Here is a 17,748-nt window from a genome sequence, read left to right as displayed (position 1 = left end):
CGATCGTCACACAATGACATACACTCTATAGATACCAAGGAATACCAACAACAACAAACGATGAAGTATTGATTCATAACTTCATTGGAGAAACATTTTGAGACGATTATGTAGTCTCTAAAGTCTTAGAGATTATCTATTCTAGCCCTAACCATAAATTAGATGAGTGAACCCAAATGATAGAAGGAAGAGTAGAAACCCTGACAAGAATGATGTGTGGTTTACAAGCTAGACTTGATTTACTAACAGCATCAACAGTACCATGAACATCACCAGTACAGTCAGTGCCATCAATGTTGTCAGAATCAGCAGCACCTATAACATCACAAACTCCGTCAGTTCAAGAATCACCGTGGACATCATTATAAATCAACAACAAGTATGTCATATCAATGAGTTATGAAGTATTAACTCATTTCCACTGAAGGATTTATATGTATATCTTATATATATAAATTTTTAGACCATAATAAATATTTTCGTACTAAGCTATTATGTGTGAATCTTAACTACTCGGTAAATTCATGTTACTAATATGCAATAATGTACGTCCTTCGTCCACAACTTAACCATCATTAACTACAATCTCTGCCTCAATTCAATAAATCTCAATTCATAATAAATCAAATGAATTATTCAAATATAAGTTTGATTTTTCACTTTCATCGTCGATGTACTCGAAACTTTTCAAATAACATTATTCGTACCTTGCGAAATTCACAAGAATTCCACAAACACCAACAAATAACGAAGTATTAATTTATAATTTCAATTTTATTGAATAAATACAAGAATTCCAGGCATTATTTAAAACCCATGAAAATTTGATCCTACCATTTTCAGGGCGTATTTTTTTTTTTTTTTATCTATTGGCCGGAGGTCCTCTTCAAAGCAATCTCTCTATTCGTCGAACATTGAGAGGGATGACTTTCTCTACTCTTGGAGTGTTTCACTCGGGGTGGAGAAATGACTTCTCTTTATTCTAGGGTAGAGGAAGGATTGTCTACGCTCCACCTCCCCCATACCCCACAAAATGGGATTGGGTGTGTTGTTGCTGTTGTTGTTGTTGTTGTTGTTGTTGTTGTATTGAATAAATACTCAGTAAAAGTTATGTAATTTCTAAAGTCTTTAGGAATTATCCAGTTCTAGTTTCAACCGTAAATCAAATGAGTTTAATTTAATATTAACTCATTAAATCTATGTTACATCTGAAGAAAATATGCACATATATATTTTCATAAAGACTGTAATAAAATTCTGTTGTACAAAATATTAATTGTGAAATTTTTTTTAACGGGTAGGTAATACCCGAGAGATATATAAATTCACAATTAATATGTTACATTTTTCGAATCTGATTAAGCAAATCATCAACTATACTCCCTAATCTCACAACAATATACATTCTTGTATAGAAATCAAAACAACCATTCTCACCCAAATTTGATTACGCATTCTGATTTTGACAAATCAAAATTCAAGTCATGATTTAACAGAAGACATCACTCTTAGATTCCTACATCTTTCAAAGCTATACTTTGACTTCAAAACTGTGTTAGAACATCATATGTATATTAACGATTACAAACTGTGCTCAAACTCTCCGAAGTTTTCGAAGACACTTCAAACAATGAACAATCGAGATGATGATCTAACCACATATTACCCACAGTTATGTACCTAAAAAGCTCTCGAAGCCAAAGTCATAGTTCGACGCGTATCCGTGTCAGACCCTTTGGCATTTATTAGCTAAAATGACTTTTCAATTCCTTTTCAAAGTAGCCAGTTTTGTCACAGCTCCAGCAAGTCAACTTCGACTTTTTAGTCGGACTAGTCTTATTATAACCTCGATAGATACGTTGCCCTTTCGTCATCGTTACTGGGGAACCTTTCATATCTCGCCACCTTAGCAATAAACTTACCAACAACTTCAATTATCTTTGACTTTCGAAAAATCATTATATTTATTGAAATCATATCATTTACTCATTCGCATCTTGTAACGAGAATTGTCATACGAATCATCGGAAATCAGTAAACAATATTTTGAAATCTCGCAGCATGTCTACGCCAACAGTTATATGTGTACGTAAAACGTCTATCTCCTGGACTTACATACTTTGAATGTGAAGTTCTGAAAAATATTTTGAACTGCAAACTAGTTCTTGAAATGCTGACGAAGCATCAAAAACTGTAAACGATCTTAACAGTAAAAAGTTTGATGACAAAGAATAGTAAGGTGGTAAAGCTGGGAAAAAGAGAAGGTTTGGAACTGGAAAATGGATTGAGCAAAGTATGAAGGAGGCTGTGGACAAATCATAAGGACGAAATCTACCTTCAAAGAATCCAAATGATTCAGTGTCTGCTGAAATCCTTAACAAATACCTTGCTCCTTACTCTAAAATCCTTGCGGACAATATTCTTCATCATCCTCTTATCTTAAATATTCTAAGATATCATCATATCTTCCATTATAAATATCCTCCATATTTCTGAAGACATTTTCATAATCATTCTTATCTGAAATCATTTATCACCTCGCATTATCTGTATCACATCATAAAGGAAACTGTTTTAGTTTCTAAATTCTGAAACCTTCGAGTATAAAGTATGAATGTTTTGAAGTAGTGTTAAGAACTGAAGCATGAGTTAGTATAATATAATGACACTTGATCAACGTGATTATATTACAGTAAGTCATGCTGAGTTTTTAAATGAAACGTGATGATTCACAGATCATAACATCATCATGTGCCATGTTACACGACTCTTGTATTCTATTTAACCTCTAAAATATCAAGAAAATATTTCTTGATGATTCGGTCTTTTCCAGGGTATTCTGGTAATTTAACAAATCAAGACCGTGCCATTACCATTTCCTTCTTAGAACATTAACAATGTTCATTCTGAAATTTATATCTGCGAATTATGGACCATTACAAGCGACGCTTAATCGCAAGAAGAAGAAACGAAAGGACAAAGTTCCAAAATAGAAATTGGAGTATAAATCGCAGCAAATAGGAGGGAGTATTAACTGTGGATGACAATGATTATAGAAGACAGAAGCAGAGACTTTGAAATATAAGGGAAGATATAAAACCCAACAACCACCCAAAAATTATAAACTGTATATATCAATGCATATAGCAATATAAAGACACGGAAGAACTAAAAACACTATAAAACCGAGAGTATAGCAGAAGTAAATAGATTCTTCCGGAGGCAGATGAAAAAGAAGAACGACAGATATGAAAGTGAGGAGTATATCGAGAATCAGTACTGGACGAAGCATATTGACAAATACTTTAAAATATGAGTTGAGGGAGAATGAATAGAAGGTGTGAGTTGTAAGAAAACGAAGGAGGTGGATTTATAGTGAAATACCCGACAGAGAAATTAAGATGGATTATCGTATTAATTCGAAGAGAATCATAATCTCCTTAATCACCGAAGCATTAAATCCAATATAGATTACAAAGATTTTCTTTAAATTCGGAGATCAATTGTGATGACGTCAAAAGATATGACGAATCACTATAATCTTATTTCCTTCATTTACGATAACTTCCCTCATACGCTTCGAGTAATCGAATTATTTAATCCATACTTCTTAGACATGATAAAACTTTATAATCGTCATAATAACATTCTCATTGTTAGCCATGACTACCTCTATCAAATTTCGGGGACGAAATTTCTTTAACGGGTAGGTACTGTGACGACCCGGAAATTTCCGACTAAATTTAAACTTTATCTTTATATTATTCTGACACGATAAGTAATGTTTGTTAAGTTAAATCTCAAGGATTTTAAACTATGTTTATACATTCATTTAAACCTCGACCAAATTCCAATGATTCACGAACCAATAAATGAACATGTATGTATATGTATGTATATGTGCATATATTATAAATTGAAAATGTCAACAAAGTATTTAAACGTATAATGCTTTATATGAACGTATTTGTTTCAATATGATTATCGAAGAAATTAAAAATATATATATATATATATATATTAAATGATTGAATTATCAGAAACATTGAATTATAATTACAAGTCTTTGTTGAGAGGTCCACTATGATTTGAGAAAATCTATTCCTCTTAACGATATTAGGAATAATTTGTAAAGCTATTTATAAATAAAAACAAAAAGTGTCATTTACGAAAGTTAGACAAAAGTTAGTGGAGAATTGGTTTCCATAATATTCTATTAATCTATTTTCAAACGTACAAAGACGTTTTCAGTTTAAAAAGAACTTTATTATTAAAACGTATATAACTTTTATAAATATCTAGAATCACTTTTGACAACTCATTACTTAACCAGTATAATAAATATAACGATATTTATATTTTATTTCATTAAATATATATAACGATTTAAATTAATATTATATATATTTATACGCGTATTACACATAAATAGTTTTTATACTTTTACTATACTTTAACTTTACCATTACTTTACTTTAACTTTAATAATTCATACTTTAATAATTTACTTTAATAATTCATACTTTAATAATTCACCTTAATAATTCACTTTAATAATTCATACTTTAATAATTTACTTTAATAATTCATACTTTAATAATTCACTTTAATAATTCACTTTAATAATTCATACTTTAATAATTCACTTTAATAATTCAAAAATATATTATAAATAGAATTCAATAGGTTTCATTATTTCATAGAAACTTGAAAATATATTTCTCTAAACTCTCTCAATCGATTTATATATATATATATATATATATATATATATATATATATATATATATATATATATATTTGCTCTGTATTATTTCAAGATATTATTAGTATACATAAAATATTACGACGGAGTGCTGTCCGAGTGATTTCAAAATAGTTTTTTTTAATTAGTCGAAGCTAAGGAAATTATGAGTTATAGCTATGGAGGTGATGGGTATGGTTCATGGGTATGCTCGTGAGGTCAATCTAGTGTTTATCATCTCCGTTGCGTCTACGTATTTTCCTGCAATATTGAATCTCAATATTGATACGTGAGCACTCATAACTTAACTTTTATATATCAATAGTGTATCCCTGACTAGTGCTCGAGTATATAGGATTATGCATGCTTGTACATTCGATATTGTCCTTAGATAGGTTTGTTGAATCCTGAATTAGATACATATGCTACTGAGATAGGGTATATGATATGCATGTCGTTGGAAAGCTAGCGAAAAATTAAGAACTTTTCATTTAGATATCGAATGGTTTCGATGAACGGATTAGAAGTTATAGTCAACTGAATTTTAGTATTATTGTTAAAATGATTATTATTACTATCGTCGTTATTATTTTAATAGAAATATCATTGTTATTATAAAATATCATTATTACTATTATGTTAGTATTATCATTTTATCATAATAACATTTTTAGTATATATAAATATTGTTATTTTTTTTATAGAATAATAATTATTATTATTACAAAATAATACAACTTTTACTTATTATTATTATGATCAATATTATTTTATCAAATAAATAGGGGATACAAAGATATTTTTCACCACGCGTAATATAATTACATTAATAATACTTACCACTATAGTTTTACGATATTAAGTGAACTTTATAAATTTTACTACTTAAGATATATAAAAGTATATTTTATCATATATAAACGTTAATATAAATTTTTATTAATAAATGACTTTTATTATTATAAAATCTAATAAATATATTTAAATATATTTAAATATATAAAACGACTATAGTTAAGTTATATAATAAACACGTATAAATTTTAGAAGTCATTTTGGGTCAAGTTGACTTTTGTTGACTTTTGTTGACTTTTGCATATTAGTCTCGAGCATTAGGATTGTGGTACACTATGACTTGACCAAAAATTGTTAGACAAATATTGATCAACATATAAATATATATAATTAATATAGGTTCGTGAATCCGAGGCCAACCTTGCACTTGTTAAATGACGTTATATGTATTTTTACTATGAAATACAGTATGGTGAGTTTCATTTGCTCCCTTTTATATATATTTTTGGGACTGAGAATACATGCGCTGTTTTTATAAATGTTTTACGAAATAGGCACAAGTACTAAAACTAATTCTACGTGGGTTTAAACCAGAAATATACCTTTAGCTTGGTAACATTAAACTACTTGTCTATGTACGGTAGGCGCGAATCCTAAAGATAGATCTATTGGGCCTGACAAACCCCATCCTGACTATGGGATGCTTTAGTACTTCGAGGTTATTTTAAACACACCTGATCTGGTGTACTTCAGAGGGTAAAACATGAACGTTAAGGCTTGTTACCGGGTGCCTACAACTTATAGAATACTTTTATACACTTGCGAGTGTACATATATTTATAAACGGAAATCTTGTGGTCTATTAATATATTGAAATGATTGTTATGATAAACCTATGAACTCACCAACCTTTTGGTTGACACTTTAAAGCATGTTTATTCTCAGGTATTAAAGAAATCTTCCGCTGTGCATTAGCTCATTTTAAGGATATTACTTGGAGTCATTCATGACATATTTTGAAAGACGTTGCATTCGAGTCATTGAGTTAATTAAGATTATTATTAAGTCAATTATAGTTGGATGTATTATGAAATGATGTGCATGCCGTCAACTTTCGTTGTAAAGAAAGTTTGTCTTTTAAAAACGAATGCAATGTTTGTAAAATGTATCATATAGAGGTCAAATACCTCGCGATGTAATCAACTATTGTGAATCGTTTATAATGTATATGAACGGGTCCTTTCACTCTTGGAACTCTCGGCTTCTTAAACTTTTATAATTGTTTTATGCCTTTCTAGTTGCTTGCTAAAGAGTGGTGTTAGGAATAGAATTCCTAACAGTCAAGAAAATAAAGGTAGGCATTTTATTTTTTATTGTCAGGTTCATTTCAAGGGGTTAAGTCCATTGATCATCTCATTATCTTCTTCGAGACAACCCTTTAACTATGGAGAAAAATTAAAAATTGGGTTGATATTAAACTTCCTATTTTGATTCACGGTCTTCGTTTGATGCTTGGATTCACAACTGGAATGGTGATCATGACATGAAAGTCGAGCTTTTATCTATTGTTGAAACTCCCTAGTCTTCGTTTATAACATGGTAAAGAAGAGTTTTTCTCTCTTTTCTTTTATTTCTTTTGTAAAATTTCTTATTTTTGGACTCGTAATAGAGGCGGATGTAATATCTCTTGGCTTCTTAAACTTTTAAACTTTTCTAATTGTTTTTATGCTACTTCTAGTTGCTTGCTAGAGTGGTTCATATATTTTCCGTTTGAAAGACATGCTTTAACAGTGGCGGAGCCACATGTAAATGAGGGGTGCAAGTGACACCACTGGATTTGAGTTTGTTGTGTATACTTTTTAAGCCTTTAAATAAGTGACATCATCCAAATTTAACACACTAGCCTATTTCCATATCACTCATTAATGATAATATTATAATATAATGGTTATGTGGCCCATTACAAAGGTTCATATCACTAATTATTTTGAGATCGAGTAGAAAAATATTGTGTGTTAAGTACTTATTTAGATAAGAAAATTGTTAGGGCCATTGGTAAACAAGTTAACATGGTTTTTTTATGTTGGTACCAAACCATAGTTCAAATTTTGTGACTCGGTAAATTTTTAATGTTATTTTGTGACACCACTGATCTAAAATCCTGACTTCGCCTCTGTGCTTTAAAGTATTGAATATTGTGCAGATAAATTAGTACTCCCTCCGTCCCAGATTAATTGTCCCCAGACAAAAAACACACAGTTTTAGGAAATCCCACTAACTTTATTTCTCCACCAATGAAATATCTTCTCTCTCCAGATCCACCAATGAAATATCTCCTTTCCTTTCTATTTATGGAAGTAGACAATTAATTTGGGACATCCCAAAATGGAATACTGGACAATAATTTAGGGACGGAGGGAGTAGTATATGTACGAACTCCCTATCACTTTTTGTTGTCTCTTTATTATTATTATTACTTTTTTTTTATTTATTGATTATAGATTTATAGTTATTTTGTGTTTTTTCTTGATTTTGTTTAGTTCGCGTCGTGGGTACCTAGTGGTCAAGAATCTGTTTTGAGTTTTGTCTGTAATGTAGTTGGTAGTTTGTTGGTTTTGTCTTTCATTGCTTGCTATACCATTTGTTATGATAAAGGTTGTGTGGATTGAAATTTGGTGTCGGTTGTTTTTTTTTTTTTTTTTTTTCTTCTTATAACGTGGTCGTGTGAGTTGAAAATGTTGTGTTATGGTGGTGTGAGTTGAAGGTGTGGTTAGATTTGATAAAAAGATATAAAAATAATATATATTAAAATCAAACAAAAAATCAACTAATCAAATGACGCAACATGAGCACAAACACATGTTGGTTTAGCCGTGGGAATTCAACTCATGCCCCCGCAACGGCATTGGGCCATAGCCCGTAACATGAAAATGGTGCCGTTAGTGTGTGCCATATAGGATCGCTTAACAAACGGTCTGAATTTTTTTTTTTTTTTTTTTTCATTCTGTTGTTGTGGTGTGGATGTTTAGTTATTTTTGTAATGGTATTTCATTTGCTTTTTCCAAAAAAGATATATGTTATCAGTTTTTGTGAACTCAAAAAGATCGTAGTTTCATGGTATACAATTATTAATTGTTTTTAAACAGAGTTTATTTCTTAATTGCTATTAGTAAACCTTTATCTTTTGGATTTTTTTATGTATATAGTCCAACGAATACTCGTGCCTTGAAAAGTCAGCTGAACTACACATTTTATAGAGTAAAGAAACCTAAACAAAGAATATGAACTACTACCTCTACTAACAACAAAAAAAAAAAAATTAGACAGACATTATCATACAATTCAAAGCTTTATCATCTTGTTCATCACCACCATCTTCATCTTGAATTTATTTAAATTTCCTTTTTTCTTTTTGCAGTATTCTTCAACACCTGTAAATAGTTGCTTCAAACAGTTGATGGAGTAGGAGGAACTCTGTAATATGCCGGCACCGTTGCGGGGAAAAACATCTGCCTAACTCCTTCCGCCTTGATAATCGGAAATATGATTCCGGATGCACTCTGCAATTTAAGCATGATCCATTTTTAAATATCCAATAAGTTCATCCAACACCTAGACTCATCAATATAATCAATAATAATAATAATAATAAAACAATGAATAGATAAAAAGAACCGTGAATAAGGTATACTCACTGAGATCAAACGGGCTCCAATCCACATTCGTTTGAGTGAGGGAAAAGGGAGTAGCAACCGACCCACACCGTAAACTGCAACTGCAAAGAAATGTACAACCAAAGTCAAGGGTCGAGGGTTCAAACCCGAGAGCAACGATACAGGTCCATTTGAAAAGACACCTCCGAGGCTTAAATAGTCAAAGCATGCTTCTCGCATTTCTTGCCTTGCTTCATCGGGTGAAGCACTAAAGACCTTGTATAATGCTCCTGCCAGTGTATTAATTGTGGATGCCACAGGCTGCAAGATCAACATAGAATTGGATTTTCAGTTGGCCATTGTAGAAACAAACAACATAACGTAGAGGTGGCAAAATGAGCGGGTTCGTAAGGGACTGGACCGGGCTGGGTAGTCATGGAATACTTTAATGAACATTTGACATGTTCTTTTGTTAGGAAAATTTTCTGATGTGACGCATTTGAAATATTCCATACCGAATACGATTAGGATAATGCAACACAATGAACTGACCTTGCGCAGAGTATAAAATGACTCGAGGTACTTGCAGAGAGTATACGAGTCATGGAGATCATGTAGCGGCATGAGAAGATTTCGTAACACGGCTATATCAGATAAAGCTACAGTCATTCCTCCACCAGTTAAAGGGTGGCGCATGTTGAATGCATCACCCATTAACAAAGCACCCGGAGTTGGATGAGGAGCAGCAGGCATGCTTCGGTTCGGCATCGTTCTAAAGCCTCCTTTATCAACTGTAGCTACAAATGCATCCTGCAATTCTGGAGGAATCTGCATATAAAAAACAAGTGAATTTTTTTTAAAAAAATATGAAGAATAAAGATGCAGCCATTTATAATAAGTTAATAACCAAATTTGGTTATAACAAGCGGAGAGATGGCCTACACGTTGATGCGGGAAAAGGTTTCGTTATGTACTTATATACCTTATACATTGTTTCAATAGTTTATAATTGAAATACACACATCCACAATGACTACAAACCTTTTAGTAATTAGTACAAAAAATTTAATTTTTCAAAAAAAGGGAAAAAAAATATTTGTTAAGAGGTTTTAAAAAAGAAAACAAAGGAAGAAAATGGAATTGTTTTAAAGAAAATCCTACAAAATGACAAATTTGCCCCTGCTGATGAACAGTAGAAAATGCCAGGGGCTATGGCTTGAAACGAGAAGCAACTACCCGACTATTAGTAAATATGTATGATAGTGTAGAGAAATTTGTGGGTGTGTTCATACCTGAGGAGCAACAACTGTCTTCAAATACTTGGACAAATCGCCATTTGAAACAGAGGGAACCTTTTGACCAGGTACGTCAACCAGACATCGAATTTCTGTACTACTGATTCGGTAGAACAAGATGGGTGATGGGTCAGCTAAAACAACGTGCCCGTGGTTCTCATACGGTAATTGGCAGTTCTCCAAGATCAGACCAACAAAGCACGAGGGAACCTCGACCTAGTCATTGGAAAATCAAGTATTGTAGTCACTATATGAACAGCCTATGCCAAAAAGAAATAGTTAAAACTTGGACGTTATCCTCACCTGAGGATTGCATAATGAGCCTCGTAAATTTGAAAAGCAGCCATCGCATACAATTGTTAAAGGAGCGTATGCTTTCATTACTTCGCCGGTTTTAATTTTGTACAACACACCTTTGATGATTCCATTTTCTTCAAGAAGAGATGAGACTGTACCTTGTTCCAATTGTACACTGCATATGTAAAAATGGGATGAATATTTTGAACACTAATACAATTGAATCTGTATCATAGAATAATATGTAGTTGAGGTGGCAATATGAGTTGGTAGTGTAACGCTATAACTGTCGTAACAGATTCAGATTGAAACAAGTCAATTTTTTAGTGGAAGACAAAACATGCCAGGTCATGTTGGGCTGGCACACTAGCATCCTTTTGTCAGTTTTGAAAAACTATATAGATACTTGATCTGTTAATAGTGATTATTAGAGCAATATGATTATTATTATTATTATTATGACAGATCTTTGGGCCACTTTCACCCGTTTAACCCATTTGACTTGTTCCTGTTAGCTAAATTTGCTGATATAAAGGCACATGGGCAAAAATTACCACCTGTAGTTAACAAATAAGGAGACAAAACATACTTAGGAAGTGTGGATGCTTTCTCCCTCATCTTCTGTATGAACCGGCCATTGTGAAAGCTTCTTCCTGCCACATCTGCATGAAAATTTTCTAAAGGATAAGAAAGGCGAGTATTCTTTCCGTCCTTGAAAAGGGCATATCCAAAAACCCTTTGAGCATCAATATCTTCAACACAATCTGTAATAGTGAAAAAAAAGGATAAAGATTAATCCAACATAATAAAACTAGCGAGGATTAAGGTAAAAAAAATAGATACTGTAGTTGTATATAACTATATAAGCTTTAAAGATCAATTGTGTCCGCACCTTCTAACCCCAGTTCCATCAGTTTGAGATAACCGCCTGGTTGTAGGAGTTCACCAACAATCCTATCGGGTTCAGTCAAATCTCGCTCGATTACACGTACCCTGCGTCCATCCTACAGTCGAAAGCGTTACCAGATAAGTTATTTACTAAATGAAATACCATCAAGTAAAATCACAAATAACCTGCATGGCTAATCAAGTCATATAACATATTAAACAACATAAACCGTTTCACTCGTTGTTATTGCTGGCATTTACAGGAAAGATTATTGTTGCCATAATGCAACAATAAACCTCTCTTCTGTACTTTACACTATTCTGAATTTGCGATGCCCCAAAATATACAGATATTTCTAAAACAAGTAACATGAGAACAACAAATGAAACGATACATGGTACGAATTATCCATCAGCAAGTGCTACTGGGACTTTTATGCGGTATCAAAATTCACTAACAGGATCGTTTGACCGCTATTTTGTCATATATACGTGAAGTATTTCACATAATTCCTAAAAGCATATTTTTTTTCTTATTGTCCTATTCAAATATGCTATTCAATTAACTATCCATACAATAAACAGTTGCTTCCACAACACATAAAGCTACAAATCGATTATATATAATAGCTACCAATAATACCAAAATGACATCTTAACTTCTACAAAAGACGTAAACAACAACTTTCAATATCATCTAGACTTTAAGTTTAACAAGCCCAATATATATAAGTATAGTTAACAGGGGAGGCTTCCATGTTCAGGTTATGGTAGAGAGCAATAACAAAGGCCTAATTTCTACCTTAACATATACATACACGAATTCAAATGTGTTTTCTTTACACATACACATCAATAACAGTTACAGAATGAACATATAATCAAGACAAATTAAGATTAATTTAATATATACATACAAATAATATACATATACAACACAAAAAATGCTTACAGTAAAAATTAAAATTTAAGAATCGAATACACTTTAAGCTAATAAAACCTAAAAACACAGCCAATTCAAATTACAATGCCCTAATTTCCACCACAACACATAAACATCATACAAACATATACTGTATATAAACACGAATTTCCAAGTATTTGTTTATTAGCTCAGATTGAAATAAAATTATATTCAATGCAAATTCAGAATAAACTGATAACCACAGCCTCCAAATAAATATGCATTATAATTATATATATGTACATATATACGTATATCGGTATACGTATACAAACACTGAATACTGAGAATTGTACTTTGCCGAGAGTATGAGCGAGAGCAGCACCAGCAACACCAGCACCAACGATAATGACGTCAGCATCATTATCTTCAGATCTACATTCAGCTTTGATGGAGATTGTTTTGGCCGTTTTATTTCCGGCATCGGCCGGAAAAACTTTACGAGCATTATTCATAATGATGAATGCATAGAATAATATAAATCCGATAATAGATGCGAAAACGTAAGCGATGAGTATATGATCGGCCATATCTCCGATCAATGTCGCCGGCAGGTTGGGCAGAAGTTGTATATTGCTTCGCTGGATCGGTTGAGATTAGTGACCACAGAGAATAATCGTGTTTACATATATATAGTACCAGCCCCTCAACTTTTAAATTTATATTTTAAAATTTAATACAAATTAAATATTAATATTTAATTTTCGTATTTAATTTTAATATTTATAATTAAAACAGTAATTGATAATTTAATTTTTTAAACATAATAAAAATATATAAAAATTAAAATTTATAATAATTAAAATTAATTATATTTATATATTATAAATTATATAAAATAAATAGACGTAATAAACAATAAACAATAGATTATATATTATAACTATAGTAATTTATCGAGTAGAGGGTGATCCGGCGCGTTACTGCTAGCTGGATGTTATCGATGTACAAAACTATATGGTGGCATCTGGTTCGAGAATTTGAAATCCCATAATTTTAAATCTCACTGAATTTGAAATACCAAGGATTTGATATCCTTTAGTATGTTTGGTTCACGAATTTGAAATCATGGAATTTGTAAACGTAAAACGTAAAGGTAAAGCGAACAATGTAAGACGTAAATTGTGAAGTTTATTGCTTAAACGTAAAATGTAAATGTAAAAAGTAAAACGTAAAACATTAAACTTAAAATCTAGAACGTAAAATGTAACACATACAGCTAAAACGTAAACGTAAAACATAAACATCAACCGTAAAACTTAAAAGAAAACATAAACGCAAACTGCAAACGTAAACCGAAAAAGTACATGTATAACGTAAAATGTACAACGTACAATGTAAATGGTAAAACGTAAAACAATACATAAACGTAAATCATAAAAATAAAGGATTTGAACTATGAACCGGAAGGTGTTGGTGCACTGGTGATGACCTGACTTCCTATAAGGGAGGTCAGAGGTTTGATTCCTATGCGTTACAAAAAATTTCCCTAGTGGTTACCCACGTGCTTCATGGGCCTAAGAGGTTTCGGACGTTTATGTGTTTAAGCCTCATCCGAAGGGGTTTTACCACACACGATGTCGTATGGACTCGTCGTGCGAGTGTCCTCCTGAGGGACGGTAGAACTGTAATTGGTCTTACCAAAGAAATGTTTGGGTGAATGGGTTCAAACATCGAGTTCGGATCCCTGTCATTAACTTCTAACCGCCGTTAAAAAAGGATTGAAATATGAAATTTTAATCTCTGCAAAGGGATTTGAAATCCCTATTAATTGAAATCTCTTAATCAAATATAGGAATTCATGAATTCTGAAATGCAAATCTCTCCTAGGGTGTGTTTGGTGTTACTAGCTGGAGTTGGAGCTTATAGCTGGAGCTGGAGCTTATGGACGGAGCTGGTAGCCGGAGCTTATTTTTTAAGCTGGAAGTTGAAGCTTATTTTTTAATAAGTGTTTGGTGAAAAGTAGCTGAAGCTGAAGCTTATTGTTGTAAATTTACTAAAATAGACAATAAAATATATGATACATAATTATATAAGGGACAAAAGTGTAATTTTAAACATCATAAGCTAGAAAGCTTAGGAGCTTATTTTTAAAAGCTACTCCAACTAGCTTCTATTTTTAGAACTTATTTTTTTCATAAGCTCGAAAACTTATGTCATCCAAACGATGCTACTAGCTTAAGCTTATGAAAAAAATAAGCTTAAGCTCCCATAAGCTCCAACAAGTTGCGCGTCCAAACACACCCCTAGTAATATGAATCAAACTCACTCTTATGTTTCTCAATTAAATTTTTTACTAGCTACGTACTCAACTTAACAGAATTATAAAAAAATATTAATCCGATTCGATCTATCAATCTATAACATTCCAGAACCTTTACGCAGCATTTTCACATCGTTTACTATCTTCTTAGAGCACCAGGAGTTGCGTAATTTTTTTGGCGTTAAACAAATTTTACGGTGGGGACGATGGGATCCCCGACACCCACCCGCCGTTAATTTGGCGTTAAACACCACCGTTGGGCACCACCATTGCCTAGCTAACGTTGAAAATTTGATCCGTTGGGAAAAAATGATCCGTTGCAATGGTCATTTTCTGTTTTTTTAAATAATTTATTTTATCTCTGATATATACTCTACATTCATCATCATTTTTTTCACACCTCTTTCACTCTTTTTCTCTACATCTATACTTCAAAATTATCATTAAATCAAAAAAAATGTCTAGCAATCAAGGTAATTCTAACTTCCACAACCAAATTAATCCGAACTATTCCAACCGAGGCAATCTGAACTATCCCTCAGACCATCCAAACCATCTAAACAATTTACACGATTCCTCAAACCCATACTCGAGTCAATGGAATCCGTTTACCCCCTTTGGAAATGTACCAAACGCGTTTTAAAATTCTTACGCTCATCAAACACAAATCCCACAAACTCAACTCCCACAAACCCTATTGATGAGTCCCGAAAAAAATGGAACAATTGTTGGCTTGGAAAACTAGTCAACAACTTTGCGAATCGAACACACAATCGGTTCAAGATGAAGTCCCAACACCAACGTCTCAACGTGTTGGAGATAAAGAAAAAGGAAAGATGGTTGAGGAAGAACCGACCAAAAAAAACGAGGACAAGACTTAGTGGAGTCGTGATGAACCTGTGGACCGAGCAAGATGAGTTGCGTTTGGCGAAGACTTGGGTTCATACTTCCGAAGGTTCAATCAAAGGCAACGACTAAACCGGTATATATTTATTTAACACTTATACATATACAATTTTTTCTTTGATATTTAATAAATATATATTATATATTTATGTACATAAATATATATACTGTAAACATATACATATATATTGTATTTATATTTTATATATATGTACATATACATATACTCTAAACATATACATATATATTATATATGTTATATTTATATTATATTTATGTTATAATTCGTTATATAATTTTGTAGGAGCGTCGTTTTGGTTTTTGGTTATGGACGACTACAACTCACGAAATGCGCCATGTACTCGACGAGAATTTGGGAAAGAAGTTTTGTAGTTATCAAGCGTGGAATTTTTTGAAGGACAAGTCAAAGTGGCTAAATCCCAATCCCATTGTTATCGGTACGAGAAACAAACGACGTGAGACCGTAGTTATTGAAGATAGTGGTGAGCCAATTAATTTGAACGAAGATGTTGCAAGCGTTGATGAAAATCCGAATGCGGGAATGTAAGGTCCCGATCAATTGAAGCGTCCAAAAGGAAAGCCAAGAAAATCAAGGAAAAAGCCGTCCGATTCCAACCTTTCATCCCATTCATCTCGTGAGTCTCTATGTGTATCGGTTAAGGAAAACTTTGAACAAACGTCCCACCTTAAAAAGAAGTATTATCAAGATAAGCAACTTGGAATGCGTTTAAGGATTTTAAACATTGCTCCCACCGATGCCGACATGGAACTAATTTATGACCTTAAGGAGCAAATTCGACGTGAGACTCTTAGGGATTTACAATCGGGATCGGGTGCGAATGACGACAAAGGCACCGAATCGGTATAGACGACGGATAATTAGTTGTTTGTTTTTTATTTCAATAAGTTCTAATTTAGTTTTTTTTTATATTATTATTGTATTGTTTTTAGACTAATGTATTGGACTTTTAGTTTTTATTTATTTATGTTTTTTAATGTTTATCATATATTAAATAAAATAAATATTCATTAAAATAAATAATTAAATTTAATATTTAAAAAATAAAATTGTATTTAACACTGAAATTTAACACTTAACGATTTTCTCTGTGTTGGACTCAGTGTTAAACTTAACACTGAGATTTAACACTGAACGACTCGTAGTGCTCTTAGAATCCTTATTTTATTACGGAGTACTTTATATACCTTCACGGCTTCACCGTTACCAGTGTTCTGAATATTAGAGTGTGTGCGCTAATCTTACCATACGACAATAATGATATGTAATATGCTAAAAAAAAAAGTCTTACTAATATATATATTTGACCTCATTATTTTTTAAATTAAAATTGACATGGATATTATAAAATATTTTAATTTGAAAAACATAGATATTTTATTATATTTAAGAGAACATGTGAAAACCATTGAAAATGTCAAATAATGAGTAGCTTCTTATATTTTCTTTTCCTAAAAGCACTGGAAGTACTCACGTGCCAACCCGAAGCTGTGTTCGAAGTTCTACGATAACTTTGAAGTTGAAACAGTGAGGGAGTAGTTTAGTGTTTATGTTCAGTGTTTAGCAGTATATGTAGACTAATAAGAAAAAAGATTGGGAAAAACCTAAGAAAAAATAACATGGAACTTTGTAAACCCAATGTCCTATTCAAGACTTCGAAACAAAAACTCTTACGGAACACCGTTGAATGCCGATACATAGTGGTTGAACGCCCCGACATTTCAGAATGGGAACTTTGAAATTTTTTGCAATCAACGTACTAAATCAACTCCTTGTACTGACAGGAGTAATTTGTACAACTACCATATGTATTATAAGCTAGTTTTTGTAGAACACGATCACAAAATGATGAATTAAAGTTATGATGTCTTTACAAAATGTTTATAGTTTAAATTATACTATT

At 32.1% G+C, this 17,748-nt stretch overlaps 1 protein-coding gene across 1 annotated transcript; it reads right to left on the bottom strand.

The window, feature by feature from the left end:
- Positions 1 to 8,731: 8,731 nt before the first annotated feature.
- Positions 8,732 to 13,213, bottom strand: LOC139893088 (squalene monooxygenase SE1-like). The gene is made up of 8 exons (XM_071876224.1): positions 12,933 to 13,213; positions 11,677 to 11,788; positions 11,374 to 11,548; positions 10,791 to 10,959; positions 10,485 to 10,703; positions 9,745 to 10,020; positions 9,235 to 9,513; positions 8,732 to 9,099 (listed from the first exon to the last, which is right to left on the bottom strand). Exons 1-8 carry the CDS (start codon positions 13,164 to 13,166, stop codon positions 8,986 to 8,988), a joined length of 1,578 nt encoding a protein of 525 aa, XP_071732325.1. The 5' UTR covers positions 13,167 to 13,213; the 3' UTR covers positions 8,732 to 8,985.
- Between the last annotated feature and the right edge of the window lie 4,535 nt (positions 13,214 to 17,748).

Source organism: Rutidosis leptorrhynchoides, chromosome 2 (assembly GCF_046630445.1).
Source record: "Rutidosis leptorrhynchoides isolate AG116_Rl617_1_P2 chromosome 2, CSIRO_AGI_Rlap_v1, whole genome shotgun sequence".
In the NCBI taxonomy this organism is placed as follows: Eukaryota; Viridiplantae; Streptophyta; class Magnoliopsida; order Asterales; family Asteraceae; genus Rutidosis; species Rutidosis leptorrhynchoides.
Note: the sequence above shows the minus strand (reverse complement) of the source record. Positions and strands in the feature narration are given on the sequence as shown.

Excerpts from the sequence above, each read along its gene's own strand:
- LOC139893088 (XM_071876224.1), bottom strand. The coding sequence starts at position 13,166 with ATGGCCGATCATATACTCATCGCTTACGTTTTCGCATCTATTATCGGA. Across the intron at positions 10,704-10,790 it reads GCTCATTATGCAATCCTCAG|GTCGAGGTTCCCTCGTGCTT; the intron begins GTGAGGATAACG and ends TCCAATGACTAG. Across the intron at positions 10,021-10,484 it reads AGACAGTTGTTGCTCCTCAG|ATTCCTCCAGAATTGCAGGA; the intron begins GTATGAACACAC and ends TTTTATATGCAG.